Here is a 19,036-nt window from a genome sequence, read left to right on the forward strand (position 1 = left end):
GGGCATGTCTTAAGATGTAACATTCTGCGCCAAAATCTTGATGCAAAATAAGCAATGCATACAGGTAGGTGGTGTTAAAGGGAACCTGTCACCTGGATTTTGGGTACAAAGCTGAGGACATGGGTTGCTAGATGGCCGCTAGCACATCCACAATATCCAGTCCCCATAGCTCTGTGTGCTTTTATTGTGTAAAAAACCGATTTGATACATATTCAAATTAACCTGAGATGAGTCCTGTATGTGAGATAAGTCAGGGACAGGACTCATCTCAGGGTAATTTGCAGATGTATCAAATCGTTTTTTTTTACACAATAAAAGCACATAGGGCTATGGGGACTGGGTATTGCGGATGTGCTAGCGGCGATCTAGCGACCCATGTCCTCAGCTCTATACACAAAATCCAGGTGACAGGTTCCCTTTAAGTTAGACAGTAGTGTCTAAAGATGTACCAAATGTATCATACGGCAGGCGGCGCTTTGATACATTCACAGACTGTCTAGTTATGCTAATACAGTCCTGATTAAAAGTTTAAGACCACTTGAAAAATGGCAAAAAATCATATTTTACATTGTTGGATCTTAACCACCTCAGCCCCCAGTGCTTAAACACCCTGAAAGACCAGGCCACTTGTTACACTTCTGACCTACACTACTTTCACCGTTTATTGCTCGGTCATGCAACTTACCACCCAAATGAATTTTACCTCCTTTTCTTCTCACTAATAGAGCTTTCATTTGGTGGTATTTCATTGCTGCTGACATTTTTACTTTTTTTGTTATTAATCGAAATTTAACGATTTTTTTGCAAAAAAATGACATTTTTCACTTTCAGTTGTAAAATTTTGCAAAAAAAAACGAGATCCATATATAAATTTTGCTCTAAATTTATTGTTTTACATGTCTTTGATCCAAAAAAAATGTTTGGGTAAAAAAAAAAATGGTTTGGGTAAAAGTTATAGCGTTTACAAACTATAATACAAAAATGTGAATTTCCGCTTTTTGAAGCAGCTCTGACTTTCTGAGCACCTGTCATGTTTCCTGAGGTTCTACAATGCCCAGACAGTACAAACACCCCACAAATGACCCCATTTCGGAAAGTACACACCCTAAGGTATTCGCTGATGGGCATAGTGAGTTCATAGAACTTTTTATTTTTTGTCACAAGTTAGCGGAAAATGATGATTTATTTTTTTTTTTCTTACAAAGTCTCATATTCCACTAACTTGTGACAAAAAATAAAAAGTTCTATGAACTCACTATGCCCATCACGAAATACCATGGGGTCTCTTCTTTCCAAAATGGGGTCACTTGTGGGGTAGTTATACTGCCCTGGCATTCTAGGGGCCCAAATGTGTGGTAAGGAGTTTGAAATCAAATTCTGTAAAAACTGACCAGTGAAATCCAAAAGGTGCTCTTTGGAATATGGGCCCCTTTGCCCACCTAGGCTGCAAAAAAGTGTCACACATCTGGTATCTCTGTATTCAGGAGAAGTTGAGGAATGTGTTTTGGGGTGTCTTTTTACATATACCCATGCTGGGTGAGATAAATATCTTGGTCAAATGCCAAGTTTGTATAAAAAAATGGGAAAAGTTGTCTTTTGCCAAGATATTTCTCTCACCCAGCATGGGTATATGTAAAATGACACCCCAAAACACATTCCCCAACTTCTCCTGAGTACGGAGATACCAGATGTGTGACACTTTTTTGCAGCCTAGGTGGGCAAAGGGGCCCATATTCCAAAGAGCACCTTTCGGATTTCACTGGTCAGTTTTTACAGAATTTGATTTCAAACTCCTTACCACACATTTGGGCCCCTAGAATGCCAGGACAGTATAACTACCCCACAAGTGACCCCATTTTGGAAAGAAGAGACCCCAAGGTATTCGCTGATGGGCATAGTGAGTTCATGGAAGTTTTTATTTTTTGTCACAAGTTAGTGGAATATGAGACTTTGTATGAAAAAAAAAATAAAAAAATCATCATTTTCCACTAACTTGTGACAAAAAATAAAAAATTCTAGGAACTCGCCATGCCCCTCACGGAATACCTTGGGGTGTCTTCTTTCCAAAATGGGGTCACTTGTGGGGTAGTTATACTTCCCTGGCATTCTAGGGGCCCAAATGTGTGGTAAGGAGTTTCAAATCAAATTCTGTAAAAACTGACCAGTGAAATCCGAAAGGTGCTCTTTGGAATATGGGCCCCTTTGCCCACCTAGGCTGCAAAAAAGTGTCACACATCTGGTATCTCCGTACTCAGGAGAAGTTGGGGAATGTGTTTTGGGGTGTCTTTTTACAAATACCCATGCTGGGTGAGAGAAATATCTTGGCAAAAGACAACTTTTCCCATTTTTTTTATACAAAGTTGGCATTTGACCAAGATATTTATCTCACCCAGCATGGGTATATGTAAAAAGACACCCCAAAACACATTCCTTAACTTCTCCTGAATACAGAGATACCAGATGTGTGACACTTTTTTGCAGCCTGGGTGGGCAAAGGTGCCCAAATTCCTTTTAGGAGGGCATTTTTAGACATTTGGATACCAGACTTCTTCTCACGCTTTGGGGCCCCTAAAATGCCAGGGCAGTATAAATACCCCACATGTGACCCCATTTTGGAAAGAAGACACCCCAAGGTATTCAATGAGGGGCATGGCGAGTTCATAGAAAAATAAAAAATTTCGCACAAGTTAGCGGAAATGGATTTTTTTGATTTTGTTCTCACAAAGTCTCCTTTTCCGCTAACTTGGGACAAAAATTTCAATCTTTCATGGACTCAATATGCCCCTCAGCGAATACCTTGGGGTGTCTTCTTTCCAAAATGGTGTTATTTGTGGGGTGTTTGTACTGCCCTGGCATTTGAGGGTCTCCGCAATCATTACATGTATGCCCAGCATTAGGAGTTTCTGCTATTCTCCTTATATTGAGCATACAGGTAATGAGATTTTTTTTTTCTGTTCAGCCTCTGGGCTGAAAGAAAAAAATGAACGGCACAGATTTCTTCATTCGCATCGATCAATGTGGATGAAAAAATCTCTGCCAAAAAAAGAAAAAGGAGGGGAAAGGCGTCTGCCAGGACATAGGAGCTCCGCCCAACATCCATACCCACTTAGCTCGTATGCCCTGGCAAACCCGATTTCTCCATTCACATCAATCGATGTGGATGAATAAATCATTGCCGGGATTTTTTTTTTTATATATACAAAGTGTTTGCCAAAGTATATGAACACCGCCACCTCCTCAGCTCATATGCCTCGGCAAACGTATCTTTTACTGCAGAGGAGAAATCTCGTCTTGCAGCGCCGCATACACCGACTTGCGTGTAATCTGACAGCAGCGCAATGCTTCTGTCCGAATGCACATCAGTGCTGCAGCTAGTCGATCGGTTGGTCCACCTGGAAGGTAAAAAAAACAAAACAAAAAAGAAAAAACCAGGCCGCAAAGCAATAACTTTATTAACTTTAGAACAGAACATATTAACTTTTTTTTAACTTTTTTAACTTTTTTACTTACCGGTAATTTTTTTTTTGTTTAGTTTTTTTTACCTTTATAGAACAAACCTCTCCTTCCCCATGGGACAATGTGCAAAGCGCAAATCACCCAAAGATGTGGCAAAGTACGTTATGCACTTTATCCCAGGTGAAAGGAGAGGTTTTCAGCAGCTGTGAGTAAAAGGGCCCTAATAGCCCTGTGTGCCTGTCCTGTGAGATGCAATCCCTATGCTAAGTGTACCTGTGTGTGGTACTTCCGGAAACACTCTCCATAGCATAGGGCAGGGTGGTCAGCACAGTCAGGACAGAAATAGCGGGTGTCACGCCTTATTCCACTCCTGCTACAGACACGACATCTTTTTCGGGGTGACGGTTGGGTTGAGGTACCAGGAACGACACTGGGGAAATGTCGCTCGTGTAGACGGCTAACTACACTGGTGGATGGGGCCACGGAACCTCCTGGGTAAAGGAGGTTCTCGATGATCTCTTCCTGGAATTTGAGGAAAGATCCCGTTCTCCCAGCCTTACTGTAGAGAACAAAACTATTGTACAGCGCCAATTGAATTAAATATACAGACACCTTCTTATACCAGCGTCTGGTTCTGCGGGAAACTAAATACGGAGACAACATCTGGTCATTGAAGTCCACCCCTCCCATGAGCGCATTATAGTCGTGGACACAGAGGGGCTTTTCAATGACACGGGTTGCTCGCTCAATTTGTATTGTCGTGTCTGCGTGAATGGAGGAGAGCATGTAAACGTCACGCTTGTCTCTCCATTTCACCGCGAGTAGTTCTTCGTTACACAAGGCAGCCCTCTCCCCCCTTGCAAGACGGGTGGTTACAAGCCGTTGGGGGAAGCCCACGCGACTAGTTCGTGCGGTGCCACAGGCGCAAATCCGTTCTAGAAACAAATGCCTAAAGAGGGCCACACTTGTGTATAAATTGTCCACATAAAGATGGTACCCCTTGCCGAATAAGGGTGACACCAAGTCCCAGACTGTCTTCCCACTGCTCCCCAGGTAGTCAGGGCAACCGACCGGCTCCAGGGTCTGATCTTTTCCCTCAAAGATCCGAAATTTGTGGGTATAACATGTGGCCCTTTCACAGAGCTTATACAATTTGACCCCATACCGGGCACGCTTGCTTGGGATGTATTGTTTGAAGCCAAGGCGCCCGGTAAAATGTATTAGGGACTCGTCTACGCAGATGTTTTGCTCAGGGGTATACAAATCTGCAAATTTCTGGTTGAAATGGTCTATGAGGGGCCGAATTTTGTGGAGCCGGTCAAAAGCAGGGTGGCCTCTGGGACGGGAGGTGGTGTTGTCGCTAAAATGCAGAAAACGCAGGATGGTCTCAAATCGTGTCCTGGACATAGCAGCAGAGAACATGGGCATGTGATGAATCGGGTGCGTGGACCAATATGACCGCAATTCATGCCTTTTTGTCAGGCCCATGTTGAGGAGAAGGCCCAGAAAAATTTTAAGTTCGGAAACTTGGACTGGTTTCCACCGGAAAGGCTGGGCATAATAGCTTCCCGGGTTTGCGGTTATAAATTGTGTGGCATACCGGTTTGTCTCTGCCACGACTAAGTCCAAGAGCTCCGCAGTCAAGAACAGCTCAAAAAATCCCAGGGCCGAACCGATTTGAGCCGTCTCAACCCGAACTCCAGACTGGGCGGTGAAAGGGGGAACTACTGGTGCGGCTGAAGTTGGTGACTGCCAATCAGGGTTTGCCAGCACCTCAGGGATTCTAGGGGCTCTACGGGCCTGTCTGTGCGGTGGCTGCGACGGGGTAACTATTGCACGTGCCACCGTACCAGCTTCAACTGCCCTTCTGGTGCTCGCTACTTCACCAGGTTGTACGGCAGTGCTGGTACTAGGTCCAGGAAGGGCTGCGCTGCTGGTGTATGCCTCACCACGTGATCCGGCAGCGACAGCCCCACTCTGCTGCTCTTGAAGCGGATCCTGCGCAACTTGTGGTCTAGCGACACGGGGCCGGGTACGCCTGGTGCTGCCAGGGACCTCCACCTCCTCGTCCGAACTTTGGGTCAGAGAGCCACTGCTTTCCACAGGTTCATATTCTGACCCGCTAGATTCGTCAGATGAGGGTTCCCACTCCTCATCCGACTGGGTCAGAATCCTGTAGGCCTCTTCAGAAGAATACCCCCTGTTTGACATTTTGGACTACTAAATTTAGGGGTATTCCCTGAGACTACCCAAGAAAAAAAGCAAGCCTGTCTTACAAAGGGGAGGCTAGCGAAGTACCGGAGGCCGCTGCGGTTGATAAAAAATATCAAAACTGATTTTTTTATCGCCGCAGTGCGTGTAAAGTGAATGTGCAGTGATCAAAAAAAAATATTTTTTTGTCACTGCGGTGGGGCGGGCGTGGATGAACGCACGTGTGGGCGACCGATCAGGCCTGATCGGGCAAACAATGCGTTTTGAGTGGAGGGCGAGCTAAGGTGACACTAATACTATTATAGATCTGACCGTGATCAGTTTTGATCACTTACAGCAAGCATGTCAAACTCAAAGGCTAACATGGGCCAAAAAAAATATAATTTAAGTTTATGTGGGCCGCATCAAAAAAAAAAAAATTTTTTTACAATATAATGCAGACGGATCCGTTCTGAACGGATCCACCGTCTGCATTATATGAGCGGATCCGTCTCAGACGGATCCGCTCTGAACGCAAGTGTGAAAGTAGCCTTAGGGGCGAGAACCTGGGATCTTTCATCCCTTGTCCTATTCAGCTCTATTAGGGTGAATAGGACTTCACACTGTCCCTGCTGCTCTGTGCCTTGTGCACACAGCATCGGGGATGTTACTATGGCAACCAGGGCTTCTGTAGCGTCCTGGCTGCCATGGTAACTGATCGGAGCCCCAGGCTTACACAGCTGGGGCTCCGATCAGAAGCTGCCACTGCACCACCAATGAGGGGGAGGGGAGAGGTCCCTGTGGCCACTGTCACCAATGATTTTAATACTGGGGGGGTTGAGAGGGGCTGGCGCACTGTGCCACCAATGATTTTAATGGGATGGGGGGTTGAGGGGGGCACACTGCACCACCAATGATAATTTTCTCCTTTATACAGGAGGCTGGTACTGGCAGATCAGCAGTTAACCCCTCAGGTGCGGCACCTAAGGGGTTAACTGCCTCTGATCGCAGCTCCCTGTCAGCGGCAGGGTGCCGGCAATGCGATTCTGCTGCCGGCACCCGCCTCCTGTATTGTGTTAAAGACTGACTCTTACTATCAGGCCACACAGAGCGGCGCCCAGCGATGTCTCAGCACTCACCATTAGTTCTGTTCGCCGCTCCGTTCGCCTGCAGTGCTCCATTACTGTCTCCTCTCCTGCTCCACATGCTGCTGATTACTATCGGAGCTTCACTAGTGGGCGTTCCTTCTTCCTGGCTGTAGCGCTGTCCAATCGCAGCGCAGGGAGAAGGAACGCCCACTAGTGAAGCTGATGTCTCCTCCCATCGCTCCGATAGTAATCAGCAGCATGTGGAGCAGGAGAGGAGACAGTAATGGGGCACTGCGGGCGAACGGAGCGGCGCCCAGGACTAATGGTGAGTGCTGAGACATCGCTGGGCGCCGCTCTGTGTGGGAAATGGGAATAGTCCTATCATTAGTGGCTCAGTGCGCCCGCCCCTCCTCCGCCCCTCTCTCCTCATTGGTGGCGCAGTGCGCCCGCCCCTCCTCCCCCCCTCTCTTCTCATTGGTGGCAGCGGCAGCAGCACAGGGGGGAGGGAGGACAGCTTCCTTCTTCCGTGCTGCTGAGAGAACATGAGCGCGCCGATAGCAGCGCTCATGTTCAGAGATACTAGACTGCCGGGCCGCATGTTTGACACCCATGACTTACAGATACTATAAAAGTACAAATGCTGATTAGCTATACGCTAATCAGCGAATAAAAGTGACTGCGGTGCGGTGGGGTGGGCGCTAACTGACGCTAACTACCTAACCAAGGGGCCTAAACTATCCCTAAAACCTAACAGCCAATACTAGTGAAAAAAAAAAGTGACAGTTTACACTGATCACTTTTTGTCTTTCACTAGTGATTGACAGGGGCGATCAAAGGGGTGATCAAAGGGTTAATTGGGGTGCAGGGGGGTGATCTGGGGCTACAGTGAAGTGTTTGGTGTACTCACAGTTCAGTCTGCTCCTCTGCTGGATCCAACCGACGAAAAGGACCAGCAGAGAAGCAGAGAAGCCATATAACAGATCATATTTACTAATATGATCTGTTATATGGCTTGTGATTGGATTTTTTGAAAATCGCCAGCCTGCCAGCCAATGATCGTTGCTGGCAGGCTGGTGACGAACTTGTTCTTTAACTTTTGCCGGCCCGCGATGCGCATGCGCGGGCCGGCTTTGAGCGAAATCTCGCGTCTCGCGAGATGACGCGTATATGCGTGACTCTGCGCAGCGCTGCCACCTCCGGAACGCGATCCTGCGTTAGGCGGTCCGGAGGTGGTTAACAAGGTTCCAAGTAGAGCTTCAACATGGAACAAGAAGAAATGGGAGTGAGACAAAACATTTTTTGAGCATTCAATTAATTGAAAATAACGATTAAAAGGCCAAATCTGTGCAAAGATGTGGATTCATTGTCATTTCTTGTCAGGTAGTCACACGTTGTGATGGAAAAGGCAAAAAAACTCTCCCTTTTTGAACGTGGTCGGGTTGTTGAACTGCGTAAGCAGGGTCTCTCACAGCGCGCCATCGCTGCTGAGGTGGGACGCAGTAAGGCCTCTTTCACACTTGCGTTGTCCGGATCCGTCGTGTACTCCATTTGCCGGAGGTGCCCGCTGGATCCGTAACACCGCAAGTGAACTGAAAGCATCTGAAGACGGATCCTTCTTCAAAATGCGTTCAGTGTTACTATGGCAGCCAGGACGCTATTAAAGTCCTGGCTGCCATAGTAGTAGTGGGGAGCGGGGGAGCAGTATACTTACCGTCCGTGCGGCTCCCCGGGCGCTCCAGAATGACATCAGACCGCCCCATGCGCATGGATGACGTTATCCATGCGATCACGTCATCCATGCGCGTGGGGCGCCCTGACGTCACTCTGAAGCGCCCCGGGAGCCTCACGGACGGTAAGTATACTGCTCCCCCGCTCCCCACTACACTTTACCATGGCAAACACGACTTTAGCGTCCTGGCAGCCATGGTAACCATTCAGAAAAAGCTAAACGTCGGATCCGGTAATGCGCCGAAACAACGTTTAGCTTAAGGCCGGATCCGGATTAATGCCTTTCAATGGGCATTAATTCCGGATCCGGCCTTGCGGCAAGTGTTCCGGATTTTTGGCCGGAGCAAAAAGCGCAGCATGCTGCAGTATTTTCTCCGGCCAAAAAACGCTCCGTTCCGGAACTGAAGACATCCTGATGCATCCTGAACGGATTTCTCTCCATTCAGAATGCATTAGGATAATCCTGATCAGGATTCTTCCGGCATAGAGCCCCGACGACGGAACTCTATGCCGGAACACAACAACACAAGTGTGAAAGAGCCCTAAGACAGTCATTTAGAATTTCTTAAATGATCCTGAGGGTTATGGAACAAAAAAGTCAAGTGGAAGACCCAAAAAAATGTCATCAGCACTGAGCCGGAGTATCCAATTGGCTGTCTGTCAAGACACTGGACGATCCTCGACCCAAATTAAGGCCCTTACTAGTGCTGACTGCAGCCCAGTGGTGTAACTACCAGGGAAGCAGGGGAAGCAGCTGCTTCGGGCCGGGCTGACAAGGGGCCCGAAGCAGTAGTAAACAGTCAGACAGGCCACACCCCCCTCTACACTCACTTCACTGCTGCTTTAGAACGTCCTCGGAGCAGAGCAGGGAGCTAAGCCCCGCCCATCAGCACGGACCATTAATAGAGGAGCCTGGCTGCTTAATAGTGCAGCCAGGGCTCAGTACAGTGTGCTACAGGGAGATCCTGTCTCCCCTCCCTCTCCTAACTATTAGTACAGCCCAGCTTCTGCTACAGAGACTGCTCTGTAGTCGGCAGTAACAGGAGGGAGAGGGGAGACAGGAAGTGCTGCTGCAGAAAGAAGAGCCTGTGCCTGTCACTATCAGGAGCCCATACATTCCAGGCTCATCCCTGCCAACCCTAGCTGTCCTGTATCTCATGTAGCCCCCCCCCCAGCTGCATTCATCTGCTGTCCTTTGCCCCCCCCCCAGCTGCATTCATCTGCTGTCCTTTGCACCCCCAGCTGCATTCATCTGCTGTCCTTTGCCCCCCCCCCCCCAGCTGCATTCATCTGCTGTCCTTTGCCCCCCCCCCCAGCTGCATTCATCTGCTGTCCTTTGCCCCCCCAGCTGCATTCATCTGCTGTCCTTTGCCCCCCCCCCCAGCTGCATTCATCTGCTGTCCTTTGCCCCCCCCCCAGCTGCATTCATCTGCTGTCCTTTGCACCCCCAGCTGCATTCATCTGCTGTCCTTTGCCCCCCCCCCCCAGCTGCATTCATCTGCTGTCCTTTGCCCCCCCCCAGCTGCATTCATCTGCTGTCCTTTGCCCCCCCCCCCCAGCTGCATTCATCTGCTGTCCTTTGCCCCCCCCCCAGCTGCATTCATCTGCTGTCCTTTGCCCCCCCAGCTGCATTAATCTGCTGTCCTTTGCCCCCCCCCAGCTGCATTCATCTGCTGTCCTTTGCCCCCCCAGCTGCATTCATCTGCTGTCCTTTGCCCTCCCCCCCCCCCCCCAGCTGCATTCATCTGCTGTCCTTTCAGAAGCCCCCCCCCCCCCCCCAGTCCTGGGCCCCCTACTTATCTGATGCCCTGCCCTCTAGGCCCCCTATCCATCTGATGCCACACTCCTCTGGGCGCCCATGTGCAGCTAGGGGACACCAGTATGAGGCCAGAATGGGGACTGGAAGATCACGGAGCGGCGGGGAGCAGGCGAGTATGGTTTTTTCAACAACTGTACAATGCACCGCTAGTTCACATCACATTTTTGTCCCACATTTAAGGCTGGGTTCACATCACGTTTTTCCCATCCGTTTAATATGTACAAAAAAATGTATTCGGATGCCTCATACTGATGCCACGACAGTGACATCCGTTCACCATAGAGTTTCATTGCAAAAAAAAAAAAGTATCCATTTTTTTTACCGGATTGTGCAGGATACAAGAACGTGGAGTACTGCATTTTTGTATCGTGTACGTCATAGTCCAGTAAAAACACATGTATGTTAAAGAATCAAATGCCACTGTATGACGCCTGCCTGCCCGTCTAAAAATTTGCTGTGGGGCCCAGTCATTTTTAGCTACTCCACTGGTTACCAGGGGCTCAGGCCATGGGGACAGACTACAGTCGGTGTCAGCCCTGCAGCAATACATAGAATGGGCGCCTATCCTACAGCAGGGGTCATCCTGTGCTGTACATACAGTGTAGGGTGATGTCATGTTCACCTCTCCAAGTATATTACCCAGGAAAGCACAATTCTGCAAAAAGGACATGTACTATCTTTTGGTGGAACGGAAGTGCGGAATGGAACCCCACGGAAGCACTGCGTAGTGCTTATGTAGTGTTCCGTTTCGCACCCTTCCGCATCTCCGGATTTGCGGACCCATTGAAGTGAATGGGTCCACATCCGTGATGCGGAATGCACACGGAAGGGTGCCCATTTATTGCTGATCCGCATATGCGGTCCGCAATACGGGAATGGCTGGCCCCTTTCACACGAACAATATGGGTTGGCTCCAGATGCGTTCAGGGTGCATTCAGTGAAACTCGCACCTTTTTTCAAGCAAGTTCAGTCAGTTTTGTCTACGATTGCGTTCAGTTTTTTCTGCGCAGGTGCAATGCGTTTTGATGCGTTTTTCATGCACGTGATAAAAAACTAAAAGTTTACAAACAACATCTCCTAGCAACCTGGTGGTGAGCGTGGTGACGTCGGCGCAGGTTCTGCTGAATGAAGATAGAAGATTTCTATCTTCATTCAGCAGAACCTGCTCCGACGTCACCACTCTCACCACGTTGTGAGCGCGGTGACGTCACCAAAGGTACTTTTCCTGCCAGGTCCTGAAAGAAGACGAGCCTGGCTGCGTGATCAAGTGGATGAGGTGAATAATTAAATATTTTATTATTTTTTAACCCCTCAAGCCACATGTTACTTAGCATTCTGTATTAAGAATGCTATTATTTTCCCTTATAACCATGTTATAAGGGAAAATAATAAAGTTCGGGTCCCTATCATCTCCTAGCAACCATCCGTGAAAATCGCATTGCATCCGCAATGCTTGCGGATGCAATGCGATTTTCAAGCAGCCCCATTCACTTCTGTGGGGCCTGCGCTACGTGAAAAACGCAGAATATAGAGCATGCTGCGATTTTTACGCAACGCACAACTGATGCGTGAAAATCACTGATCATGTACACAGCCCCATTGAAGTGAATGTGTCCGGATTCAGTGCGGGTGCAATACGTTCACATCACGCATTGCACCCGTGCGGAAAAGTCGCCCGTGTCAAAGGGGCCTAAGACTTTGACCCGGCCCCCACAACAGTATGATAGAATGACCCTAGATGACAGATAGAGTGTGTGTGTGTATGTATATAATATATATATAGTAGGAAAAGGATGGCGTGGCAGCCTGGTCTGGTCTAGATTGTGCTGCAGCCCCATAACCATCAGACGGCATCTGAGACTGAAGGGCTTCAAAAACAAAAAACCTCTTCAAAGACCTCGTCTCCTTGAACGCCACAGAAATGCTCGTTTGGACTTTGCAAGAGAGCACCAAACATGGGACATTCAAAGGTGGAAGAAAGTTTTTTTCTCTGATGAGAAAAAATGTAACCTTGATGGTCCTGATGGTTTCCAACGTTACTGGCATGACAAGCAGATCCCACCTGAGATGTTTTCTACGCGCCACAGTGGAGGGGGCGCCATAATGGTCTGGGGTGCTTTTTCCTTCAGTGGAACAATGGAGCTTCAGGAAGTGCAGGGGCGTCAAACGGCTGCTGGCTATGTCCAGATGTTGCAGAGAGCATTCCTCATGACTGAGGACCCTCGTCTGTGTGGTAACAACTGGGTTTTTCTACAGGACAACGCTACAGTACACAATGCCCGCATGACAAGGGACTTCTTCCAGGAGAATAACATCACTCTTTTGGCCCATCCTGCGTGTTCCCCTGATCTAAATCCAATTGAGAACCTTTGGGGATGGATGGCAAGGGAAGTTTACAAAAATGGACAACAGTTCCAGACAGTAGATGGCCTTCGTGCGGCCGTCTTCACCACTTGGAGAAATGTTCCCACTCACCTCATGGAAACGCTTGCATCAAGCATGCCGAAACAAATTTTTGAAGTGATAAACAATAACGGCGGAGCTACTCATTACTGAGTTCATGTTTGGAAGTTGGATTTCTGTTTTTGGTGGGGGTTTAGTTTTTTTTTGGAGGTGTGGTCCTAAACTTTTGATCAGCTGAAAAACAGCCTGTTTCAGTTTATTCATTGTTTTCATTAAATTGAATGCTCAAAAAATGTTTTGTCTCACTCCCATTTCTTCTTGTTGCATGTTGAAGCTCTACTTGGAACCTTGTTAAGATCCAGCCATGCTAAATATGATTTTTTGCCATTTTTCAAGTGGTCTTAAACTTTTGATCAGGACTGTATTAGACAGGATTAGTAATTCTGCCCTGCTGGTTTTCTTAGGCTACTTTCACACTTGCATTTTGGCTTTCCATTTGTGGGATCCGTTCAGGGCTCTCACAAGCGGTCCAAAATGGATCAGTTTTGCCCTAATGCATTCTGAATAGAAAAGGATCCGCTCAGAATCCATCAGTTTGCATCAGTTCCGTCTCCATTCCGCTCTGGATGCGGACACCAAAACGCTGCTTGCATTTTGCTGTCCGCTTGACGAAACTGAGCCAAACAGATCCGTCCTGGCACACAATGTAAGTCAATGGGGACGGATCCGTTTTCTCTGGCACAATAGAAAACGGATCCATCTCCCATTGACTTTCAATGGAGTTCATGACGGATCCATCTTGGCTATGTTACAGATAATACAAACGGATCCGTTCATGATGGATGCATGCGGTTGTATTATTGTAATGGATCCGTTTTTGCCGTTCCATGACGGATCCGCCGAAAATGCGAGTTTGAAAGTAGCCTAAGGATGTGAAGAATGTGACATGTTGCAGTGCTGATCTATTGATAAGGCAATAAGGCTAAGTTCACATCTGCATCAGAGACTCTGTTAGGCCGCATTCACAAATGCAATGTGAACTCCGACAGTCTGTTCTGGTGGAGGAACAGACTGCCGGAGTTCACTGTCTCCGGCATAGCCAGATACCACCATGCGCCGCCAGATCCCCATTCACTGTGATGGGATCCGGCCGCTTTCCGGCATGATGCTGCCTGTAGTGTGTTTGTCCAGCCAAAAGCTGGATACAGTGCACTCTGTCAGTCTGTTCCTCCACCGGAACAGACTGCCGGATTTCACAGCGCATATGTGAATGCCTGTGTCACAGATTCATAAAAAAAATAAAAAAAAGCAGTAGACAATAGCAGTGTCAGGCAGAGTTTGTTTCTGCCATATAACCAATCCGGCAGTGCTGTTTTTTTCTTCCAAGAACAGAACCAAAAAGACAATAAGTGGAGCAGATATGAACGTAGCCTCAGACTCTCCGTGTAATGTTAATGCTTGAGGCTAATCTTGTGAGACCACTTGACCAGTGCTTTTGACTATGTAAAGAAGTTCTTTTTTTTTTAACTAATAGGGGTGTCTCAAACGACATTAATATGGCTGCTGAGAAGTGTTATACATAAGTCTATTATAACGTATCTATATCACTTGACAGCTTGCTAACAAATAATTTAAGAAAATGTGAATAGCCAGTCAGGCAAAGCACAGTGTCAGAAGGAGAAGATCACAGCCTAGCAGGAGTTTCTTGGTATAAAATGTGCTGCTATATTCACCAGACACAGGTAGGGCAGCCTGATGGAACGTTGTACACCATGGAATTCCTGCAATGCTGTCATCTTCTGATTAAGGGTTGGTTGAGTGATTTTTATCATTTACTTTTGTAATTATCCTGAATGTATGTAATTGTTTTCCTTGAAGCCTAAAAAACAAAGAAAATGTGAATTCTGCACTTGCTTTGCTTAGCATGTAAAAGATTTAATGACCCTCTTCTTCCTCCCATTTCAGAGGTCAGAGCCCAGCTGTTGCAGAATTTAATTTGCTGTTGAAAGCACATTCCCTGGAAACCTATGGGGTTGACCCTCACCCATGCAAGGTACCACAGCTGTTCCTAGCCAGCTTTCTAAAAAGCTGTCGGCTCACAATAAGCACTTGACTGATGGAGCAGTGTCCTGTGAACTGAGGTCATTTGCTGGTTTAAGGGGTGATGAACCTGGTCTGTGTAACTAACATTATACATTGTTTAAAATTAAACAGACTACGTACTGCTTGCCAAGTGGCTGATTGCAGGTTCTGCATCTTAGAAAACCAGCTATCACCTTCATGAATGCACTTGTAACTTATAGTTACATAGGATGAAAAAGACATATGTCCATCAAGTTCAACCTTTCTCACATCAATTAATTGTTGGATGAATTATTGCCCTCAATGCTGTTTGCTATTAGATAATCATTTAGCCCTTGTTTAAATGCTGACATAGCATCTGCCATTTACTACCTCTTGGGTACGGCATGCCATAGTTTGACTACTCTAACTTGCCTCTTACAGCAAGTATACAGTACATGTGGTTTTTGGAGCTAAATAATAAACTGCGCTATTCTGCACATACAGTAGGTGTCCTCCTAGAGGTAGGACCCGCACCTGTAGGACATATTTGGCATATCCCTTTTTAACGGGGTTGTCCGCCCGGCAATGTGTTATGATAAACAAAAGAGCCCATGCCCTGCGCGATTTAGCCTCAGGGGGCCTGCCTGGGTAAAAAGAGGGTATGTCCGGGTTCAGCTCTGAACCCGGACAACCCCTTTAACCCCTTCCCGACCTTTGACGTACTGTTACGTCATGGGAACCACTGAGTTCCCGCAATTTGCACGCGCGATCACTGAAGGGCCCGGCAGTCCGTGGTAGCCGGGCCCCTGCTGTATCCGCCGGCATCGCTGTAAAAGCCGATGCTGGCGGATTAACCTCTTCTATGCCGCGGTCCGCGCTGACCACGACATAGAAGAGGTTTGTGTCGGGTGAACGATCACATCGAGTTCCCGCGCTGCTGTGGCGGGTACCCGATGCGACACAAGGCAGCCCGATGCCGTGCAGAGGCTGCCCAATGCCTTGCATGGCATCGGGAACTGCCTTCTACGGGAGCCGAGGAGATCCAGCCTCAGGCTGGGTCTCCTAGGCAACCTGTTAGTGTATGACTCAGTGTCATACACTAACAGGCAATGCATTACAATACAGATGTAATGCATTGCAGAGGGGATCAGACCCCCAAAAGTGAATGTCATAAATAAAGTAAAAAAAAATGTGTTTTTAATAAAATTAATAAAGTAATACAATTAATAAAGTAAAAAAGAAAAAAAACGCCCCTTTCCCCTTATTTTATAATAAAAAAACTGAAAAACAAAACCCACACATATTAGGTATCGCCGCGTCCGTAATGACCAGCTCTATAAATATATCACATGATCCACCCTGTCCGATAAACACCATAAAAAATAAAAAAAACTGTGTAAAAAAGCACCATTTTTGTCACCTTACATCACAAAAAGTGCTATTATTGTGCTAAAGTGAAAAAAAAAAAAAAGTATACATATTAGGTATCTCCATGTCCGTAACAAACAGCTCTATAAAAATATCACATGACCTAACCACTGAACGGTGAACACCGTAAAACAAAAAAAAACTGTGATAAAAAAGCTATTTTTGTCACATTACATCACAAAAATTGCAACAGCAAGTGATCAAAAAAGCGTATGCCCCCTAAAATAGTACCAATCAGACCGTCACCTCATCCCGCAAAAAAATTTGACCCTACCTGAGAGAATCGGTCAAAAAATAAAAAAGCTATGGCTCTCAGACTATGAGACACTAAAATATGATTATTTTTTGCTTCCAAACTGCTATTATTATGCTAAAGTGAAAAAGAAAAAAAAGTATACATATTAGGTATCGCCAAGTCCGTAACAAACAGCTCTATAAAAATATCACATGACCTAACCACTCAGATGAACACCATAAAAAAAACTGTATAAAAAAATTGCAACAGCAAGTGATCAAAAAGGAGTATGTCCCCCAAAATTGTACCATTCAGACCGTCACCTCATCCCGCAAAAAATGAGACCCTACCTGAGAGAATCTGTCAAAAAATAAAAAAGCTATGGCTCTCAGACTATAAGACACTAAAGTATCATTATTTCGGTTTCAAAAATGCTATTATTGTGTAAAACTTAAATAAATAAGAAAAAGTAGACATATTAGGTATTGCCACGTGCATAACGATCTTCTCTATAAAAAGTCACATGACCTAATCCCTCGGTTAAACGCTGTAAAAATAAAAAATAAAAACGGTGCCAAAACATCCATTTTTTTTGTTAACTTGCCTCACAAAAAACATAATATAGAGCAATAAAAAAATCCTATGTACGCAAAATAGTACCAATAAAACTGGCACCTTATCCCGTAGTTTCCAGTATGTGGTCTTTTTTTTTAGTTTCTACTGTAGGGGTGCATCAGTCGGGCTTCAAATGGGACATGGCATCTAAAAACCAGTTCAGCTAAATTTGCCTTCCAAAAACCATATTGCGTTCCTTTTCTTCTGCACCCTGCCGCGTGCCCGTACAGCAGTTTACAATCACATGTGGAGTGTTTCTGTAAACCGCAGAATCAGGGTTATAAATATTGAGTTTTATTTGGCTGTTAACTCTTGCTTTGCTACTGGAAAAAATGGATTAAAATGTAAAATCTGCCAAAAAAGTGAAATTCTGAAATTTCATCTCCATTTTCCATCAATTCTTGTGGAACACCTAAAGGGTTAACAAAGTTTGTAAAATCAGTTTTGTATACCTTGATGGGTGTAGTTTCTAAAATGGGGTCATTTTTGGGTGGTTTCTATTATGTAAGCCTCACAAAGTGACTTCAGACCTGAACTTGTCCTTAAAAAGTAGGTTTTGGAAATTTTCCAAAACATTTCAAGATTTGCTTCCATAATTCTAAGCCTTCTAACATCCCTAAAAAATATAATGTCATTTTCAAAATGATCCAAACATGAAGTAGACCTATGGGGAATGTAAAGTAATTACTATTTTTGAAGGTATTACTATCTATTATAAAAGTAGAGAAATTGAAATTTGCTAATTTTTTAAAATTTTTGGTAAATTTTGTATTTTTTTATGAATAAAAATGTTTTTTTTTTACTTATTTTTACCACTGTCATGAAGTACAATATGTGACTAGAAAACATTCTCAGAATGGCCTGTATAAGTAAAGGCGTTTTAAAGTTATCGCCACATAAAGTGACACATGTCAGATTTGCAAAAAATGGCCTGGGCAGGAAGGTGAAAACAGGCCCGAGTTGAAGGGGTTAAGAAGGGGGTTCTCTGTTGCACTTAGCCCTTTAGACTGTATAAACGTTACTGATTTCTTATCTCTCTGGAGACACAAGTTCATAAGCAGACAAGTTATTTTCTAAATGCTAATGCTCTGTCTTACTATATTTTGCGCTTCTTAGGATTCTACAGGGACCACAACATTTCTTGGGTATACCGCTGCAGGGTTTGTTGTTTTCCAGGGTAACAAGAGGATACACTTAATAAGATGGTAAGTAGACTTTATATAGTCTTCCTTTGATATAGATAGGAAAGACAAAGAAAAATGTGAATACATCTGTGGGACCTTTCTTCTTGAGAGGCATTGTTACAGAATACGAGACAATGGATAATCTATAATTGGGTTGTCCCCTAAAGACAAAAAGCCTCCATATGCTCTACTAGAAGATATGAATGTCATGGAGGGTTGCTCTGGACCACCCTCTGTAAGTCAGCATGGAGGACAATTGCAAACAGCGGCTCCTGCTTTAAAGGACTCTACTACATGAATTTGAAATGTGTGGCCGCACAGAGCTGCCCCAGCAATAGCAGCTGACTGCTAGAGGCATCTGCAAGTGAACATGATGTCCTAATGGAACCAGTTCTTTAAGAGTGTGCTGGTGCTAGGAAGCATATTACAGGTTGTAGAAAAATACCCAGAAATCCAGTCCATTAAAAAAATGTTTGTACTTTTCAGGTGACCTCTAATATTACACAAAATGTATTATACAAAGGAAATCTGAGTAACCTACAAAAATGTTTGAATTATTACAGAATTTATTGAGTTCATCAGTCATAGAACACGTAGCAAGGAGCAAAAACAACAGCAATCATGGAATGTACACTTTGTATATGGGTTTAAGTTTTAGCTTCCAGTAAGACATTTTGGGGCATCCAATGAACTTGCAATAAAAAAGAGTCTGAGAAAGGTAACAGCATGATTGGAAGCCCTATCCAGGTGTAACCTCAGTGCCTCATACTTGATTAAAAATACATTTTTGAATCAACCAGGACCCATTGTAAATTGTGCAATAAAA

General features: G+C 45.5%; 1 protein-coding gene across 2 annotated transcripts in view; it reads left to right on the forward strand.

The window, feature by feature from the left end:
* FRMD3 (FERM domain containing 3) overlaps positions 1-19,036 on the forward strand; it is a 235,002-nt gene that overhangs the window by 168,741 nt on the left and 47,225 nt on the right. For both annotated transcript variants that reach the window (XM_040417038.1, XM_040417039.1), the window contains exons 7-8: positions 14,650-14,737; positions 18,143-18,231. In XM_040417038.1, the coding sequence (XP_040272972.1) occupies positions 14,650-14,737; positions 18,143-18,231 (177 nt within the window). The remainder of the gene's footprint in view (positions 1-14,649; positions 14,738-18,142; positions 18,232-19,036) is intronic.

Source organism: Bufo bufo, chromosome 2, assembly GCF_905171765.1.
Source record: "Bufo bufo chromosome 2, aBufBuf1.1, whole genome shotgun sequence".
Lineage (NCBI taxonomy): Eukaryota > Metazoa > Chordata > Amphibia > Anura > Bufonidae > Bufo > Bufo bufo.